Here is a 6513-nt window from a genome sequence, read left to right as displayed (position 1 = left end):
GAATACTTGTACAAATCAACGAAGTAAGGCCATTCCCAATGGTCCACAGATTAAAATTTTTATAATATTCTGAACCATTCATGAACATCACAGCAAATAGGATTAAAACATTTATGGCTCCCACATAAATAAGAAGCTGGGCAGCAGCTACAAAATGAGAATTTGAGAGAATATAGAATAAGGATATACAAACAAGAACCAATCCCAATGAAAAGGCAGAAAAAATTGGATTGGTAAGTAATACCACTCCCAGGCCCCCTAATATAAGACCCGATCCCAGAAAAACTAAAAGAAAATCGTGTATTGGTCCAGGCAAATCCATTATATGTAAAATAAGAGATAAATAAATCGAAATGCTTTTCATGATCTTATTGACCCGACCAGGAATTTTTTTTTTATGATACGTTCCTAATTGAATAAAATCCTAATCTATTAGGTGTGAATTGATCTAAGTACAATTATTGTTTCGTTTTTAATTCTTTTTTTTTGTTCGGTTCGAAAGGGTATTTTGTTTTTTGAAACTATATATTTCGAAATAATTACGAATATATTAATAGATTTTCAAGAAAAATGAATTCGAAATTCTTATCAACCAGTTAATTTGTAATTGAATTTTTATTTATTGACCAAACAAAGAGTAAAGGCCTCATTCTTTTAAGTCAAACCAAATATTCTTTTAACTTAAACCAAAACGGAACCTTAAAAGAATTGGAAATTTCTCTTTAATAGAATAGGAGGTTTACTTACTCAGTTTTTCTTTGAGGCGAATTCAAAATTGTTCGAATTGTATAATCGTCAATTACTGACATTGGTAAACGGCCCAAAGCAATTTGATTATAATTCAATTCGTGACGGTCGTAAGTAGAAAGTTCATATTCTTCAGTCATTGATAAACAATTTGTTGGACAATACTCAACGCAGTTACCACAAAATATACAAATTCCGAAATCAATACTGTAATTAAGCAATCGTTTTTTTCTAATATCCGTTTCAAATTTCCAATCAACAACAGGCAGATCTATAGGGCATACACGAACACATACTTCACAAGCAATGCATTTATCAAATTCAAAATGGATTCGCCCACGGAAACGCTCTGATGCGATTAATTTTTCATAAGGGTATTGAATAGTTACAGGTAAACGATTTGCGTGGGATAAGGTAATCATGAAACCTTGACCAATGTACCTTGCTGCTCGGACTGTTTGGTGGCCATAATTCATGAACCCAGTTACCATAGGGAACATATCGTGAATATCTATGAATAATTTTATGTTTGTTTCTTTCTCTTGTTTGAACCAAGTCATGAATCTCGTATTCTTTTTTTCTTTACAGTGAAAGAAGTTGGAAAGAAGTTGTTAATAATAGATTACCGAGAGAAATGGGTAAAAGAAATTTCCATCCAAGATTTAATAATTGGTCCATTCTTAACCTAGGTAAAGTCCATCTTGTTGCGATAGAAATAAACAAAAACAAATAAGTTTTAGCTAATGTAATAAAGATACCAATTGTCGTTCCAAAGATTCCATTCATTTTATTTATTTCAAATAGCTCAGGGACGAATACGTACGGAATGGAAATATTCCAACCCCCCAAGTAAAGAACTGTTACAAATAAGGAAGAAAGTAATAGATTTAGATAGGAAGCAACATAAAATAAACCAAATTTGATACCCGAATATTCGGTTTGATACCCTGCTACTAATTCTTCCTCGGCTTCTGGTAAATCAAAAGGTAATCTCTCACATTCTGCTAGAGAAGAAATTAGAAAAACGATAAACCCTATTGGCTGACGCCACAAATTCCATCCCCAAACCCCATATTTTGATTGCGCCTCAACTATATCAACTGTACTTGAGCTGTTAGATAATTATAGTCGATGATAACATCACTGTTCCCATCGCTAGTCCAAAACCGTACATGAGGTTTTCAACTCATACGGCTCCTCGTGGGTCACAAATAAATTTAAGGACCGAATCAGTATTATTTCTCTTCGTATGGTTGTAGAATAGATAGAGAAAAAATGGATTGGAAGGTCCAAAATTATACCAATGGAATTCTGTCTGCTATATTATGAAGAATAAAAAAAGTGCTTCTGAATTGATCTCGCCCGTTACTAATTTCAATTTTTATTTGTTGAGTAATAACTTAAGCCTTCAATAAAATACTTCTTGTAGAAATATCAATAGATATTTCAACCCATTGTTTTCGATTACGAAAAAAATTAAATATTACATTAGCTCATAAATCATGACACAGATTATATCTCTCTATATATATGAAAGAAAGAATAAAAAAAAAAAAAATATTTATTTTTTATTCTTTCTTTTTCGTTCCTATTCTTCTTTCTGATCTGAGAAAATTACGAATGGGGGCTTAAACTAAAAAATAGTAAAGGATTATTTCGTTCCTGATAGTCATTACTTTAATCGGTGGATAGGAGCATACTCTGGACCGGAATCGTGGGTAGTACTGCCTACTCATTTCTACTAATTTAAAGCCCCAATTAGTATTCTTTTTATGTTATCCAGAAATATCCTTTTTATATAATTTACATAATCTCCATTACTAATCCTTTGTGTATTTTGGTGTTCCTAACCATCCACTCATTTTTTTGTTCAATCCCCCGTTTGGTTTGGCAATACATGTATGGGAATCTATACAAAGGATAGCCAAAACTCTATACGGTTGATCTTTTGAGCCCGCTTCAAGCTAGATTGACTAATCAACCCGTCTTGGGGTAAAGACTTCTTCCACTTATGTTTTCTTCCACTTAACTCTTGTACATAGGAAATGAGATTAAATTTTTTTTTGTTTAATTTACTGCGAATTTATAAGCTGCTTTCTTTCACTCATATATAACTATCTAATTTAGTTTATCAACCTGAAGGATAATAAAATAACGAAGATATCTATTCAATCCATTCAGCTTATTTTATAGAACGAAAGGAATAGGGAAAAGAAAAGTTTATATTTCAACGAATCGCACGTAGAGATATTGATAAAACACATAGAGTTAATGGTATTTCATAACTAATCGATTGAGCAGCAGCTCGCAGACCACCTAAAAAGGAATATTTATTATTTGATCCGTATCCTGACATAAGAAGTCCAACAGGAGCAATACTTGAAATGGCAATCCATAAAAAAATACCGATATTGAGATCGGCTAAAATAAGGCGAGAGCTAAAAGGAATTACTGAAAAACTTAGTAAAATGGATATGACTGCTATAGACGGTCCAATACGGAATAAACGAGTATTTCCTCTAGATGGAAGAATATTCTCTTTGAAAAGCAGTTTTGTTCCATCTGCTAGAGCTTGAAGAATTCCCAAAGGGCCGGCGTATTCAGGCCCAATACGTTGTTGTATTCCTGCAGATATTTCTCTTTCTAACCATACAATTACTAGTACACCTATTGTGATTCCCAATACAAGAGTCAAAATAGGGACAAACATCCATATGATCCCATAGACCTCTTTTAAGGATTCCAATCTGTAAAAGGAATTGATATCTTCTACTTCTGTTGTATAAATTATCATTTCAACGATCAACTTCTCCCATAATGATATCTATGCTACCTAGTATCGTCATAATATCAGCCAATTTCATTCTTTTAACTAACTGAGGAAGAATTTGCAAATTGATAAAACCCGGCGGGCGAATTTTCCATCTCCAAGGAAAACCACTTTGATCTCCTATCAGAAAAATTCCTAATTCTCCCTTTGGGGCTTCCATTCTCGCATAAAGTTCTTGTCTCGGTAATTCAAATGTAGGAGAAGGTTTTTTACTAATGAATCGATATTCAAAATCATTCCATTCTGGATCCCTTTCTCGATCAAAACATCGGATTTCTAAATTCTCATAGGGACCCCCCGGAATTCCTTCCAGGGCCTGTTGAATTATTTTTATGGATTCCGTCATTTCACTGATTCGGACTAAATAACGAGCTAATGAATCTCCTTCTTTTTGCCACTGGATTTCCCAATCAAATTCGTCGTAACACTCATAATGATCAACTTTACGAAGATCCCATTTGATTCCAGAGGCTCGTAGCATTGGGCCGGATAGACCCCAATTTATTGCTTCTTCTCCACCAATAACCCCTACCCCTTCAACTCGTTCTAAAAAAATAGGATTTCGCGTAATAAGTTTTTGATATTCAACAATTCCTGTTAAAAAATAATCACAGAAATCCAAACATTTATCTATCCAGCCATAGGGTAGATCGGCCGCTACTCCTCCGATACGAAAATAATTATGCATCATTCTCATACCGGTGGCAGCTTCGAATAGATCATATACTAATTCTCTTTCTCTGAAAATATAGAAAAAGGGGGTCTGTGCACCAATATCGGCCATAAAAGGTCCAAGCCATAATAGATGAGAAGCTATACGACTCAACTCCAACATAATTACTCTGATATAGCTGGCTCTTTTAGGGACTTGAATATTGCCCAATTGTTCTGGTCCATTTACGGTTATTGCTTCCGTGAACATAGTGGCTAAATAATCCCAACGTGTTACATAAGGCAAATATTGTATAATTGTTCGGTTTTCCGCAATTTTTTCCATTCCTCTGTGTAAATAACCTAATATTGGTTCACAGTCAACAACATCTTCACCATCTAGAGTAACGATGAGACGAAGAACACCGTGCATTGATGGGTGGTGAGGTCCCATATTGACTATCATAAGGTCTTTTTCTGTAGCTGATAGATTCATAAGTTTTTCCTCGATTCATTCTTACATGAATTGTTGAAAACGAAAAGAAGTACATCAAAATGAAAAATATAATAAATCGACTAATTCAATCAAATTAACGATTTTTTGATTCCCGAATATCCAACTCACTAATTAATTCTTTATAACGTATGTTATTTTTCTTTGATAAATAAGACAGAAGCCGTTGACGTTTTCCTAGAATTTTACGTAGACCTCTCTGAGATAAATAGTCTTTTTTGTGCAATTCCAAATGTGAAGTAAGTCTTCGTATCTTATTGGTGAAACTGACTATTTGAAATTCAACGGACCCCTTGTTTTCTTCTTTTTTTTCTTGAAAAATAACTGAGATGAATGAATTTTTTACCATAAAACAAAAATTTCTCTCCCCCTTTTTTTGAATGTGAATTTTACTGATCAGTAATAATAATAATACCATTCATTTTAATATGCACAATGATTTTAAGTTCGTTATGAACTTTATAATTTTTTCAAATAAAATTAATCAATCCGGTTTTCAATCATAATATATGGAAAAATGTACCATTGACGAATTTTCAAACGCGGATACATATGTATCCTTACCATACTGAAACGACTGCCATTATTACTATTAAACCAATAGCGATTCATACAAGCTAAATCTTCTAATCGATAATTGGGCCAAAGAAAGAACTTTAATTTAATTAGTTTCTTTTTATCACTATCAAGATGTTTGTTTTTATTCAAAACTTGACCACAGTTTTTTACATTATTTAAAAATACTGGATTTCTATGCATACCATTTTTATCCCTTGAATTGAAAGAAATTCGAATTCGCAATTCTCTCCGGTGGTTAGGGGATAAAATATTTTCAGGAATAAACAAATCATAATGATTTTTGTCTTTATTTTCAGTCATTTTTTGATGTCTTGCAATGGATTCATCAAAATTATTTTTTTCAATATAGTTTTTTTTTTTGCGTCTTTTTTTTTTTTTGCGTCTTTGATTAATTTCATGTTTATTTTTATGAACCAATGAAATACTTATAGTTTGATATAGAATAAATTGTCCATCAATTTCTACATACCGGCGAATTGGTTCGATAATCAATACTCCTTTTTTGAGTAGGTATTGATAAGTTAAAAGTAACTTATCCGCCGAATCCATCAAAATATCCAGATTCGTTCCTCCTCTTCTAACAGAGTATAGAAAAGTTTCATTCATATTTATCAGGCCAAGAATGAAAGAATATGCTTTGATATTTTTGATTATTTTTTCATCGAAAGAATCAGCATCCCATCCGAATTGAAAATACAAATACTTTTGTAGGAATAAACGAGCTTCTCTCTTGCTCTCGTCTTCCTTTCTATGTTTTTTTGATTTACCAGAATCTTCTTCAACATCTTTTTCTTGATTGTCTGATTTACCTTTTTCTTGATCTGATTTACCTTTTTCTTGATTGGATGATTTACCTTTTTCTTGATTGGATGATTTACCTTTTTCTTGATTGTATGATTTACCTTTTTCTTGATTGGATGATTTACCATAATCTTCTTCAACATCTTTTTCTTGATTGTATGATTTACCTTTTTCTTGATTGGATGATTTACCATAATCTTCTTCAACATCTTTTTCTTGATTGTATGATTTACCTTTTTCTTCATTGTATGATTTACCATAATCTTCTTCAACATCTTTTTCTTGATTGTATGATTTACCTTTTTCTTCATTGTATGATTTACCATAATCTTCTTCAACATCTTTTTCTTGATTGTATGATTTACCTTTTTCTTGATTGGATGATTTACCT

General features: G+C 32.4%; 1 protein-coding gene across 1 annotated transcript; it reads right to left on the bottom strand.

The window, feature by feature from the left end:
- Positions 1-491: 491 nt before the first annotated feature.
- LOC149508471 (NAD(P)H-quinone oxidoreductase subunit H, chloroplastic) lies at positions 492-5158 on the bottom strand. The gene is made up of 2 exons (XM_089757820.1): positions 2989-5158; positions 492-1868 (listed from the first exon to the last, which is right to left on the bottom strand). Exon 1 carries the CDS (start codon positions 4722-4724, stop codon positions 3543-3545), a length of 1182 nt encoding a protein of 393 aa, XP_089613946.1. The 5' UTR covers positions 4725-5158; the 3' UTR covers positions 492-1868; positions 2989-3542.
- Between the last annotated feature and the right edge of the window lie 1355 nt (positions 5159-6513).

Source organism: Durio zibethinus, unplaced genomic scaffold (assembly GCF_047325235.1).
Source record: "Durio zibethinus cultivar Kanyao isolate XHJ-2024 unplaced genomic scaffold, ASM4732523v1 HiC_scaffold_329, whole genome shotgun sequence".
NCBI classification, from domain to species: Eukaryota; Viridiplantae; Streptophyta; class Magnoliopsida; order Malvales; family Malvaceae; genus Durio; species Durio zibethinus.
This window is presented reverse-complemented; position numbering and strand designations above follow the sequence as displayed.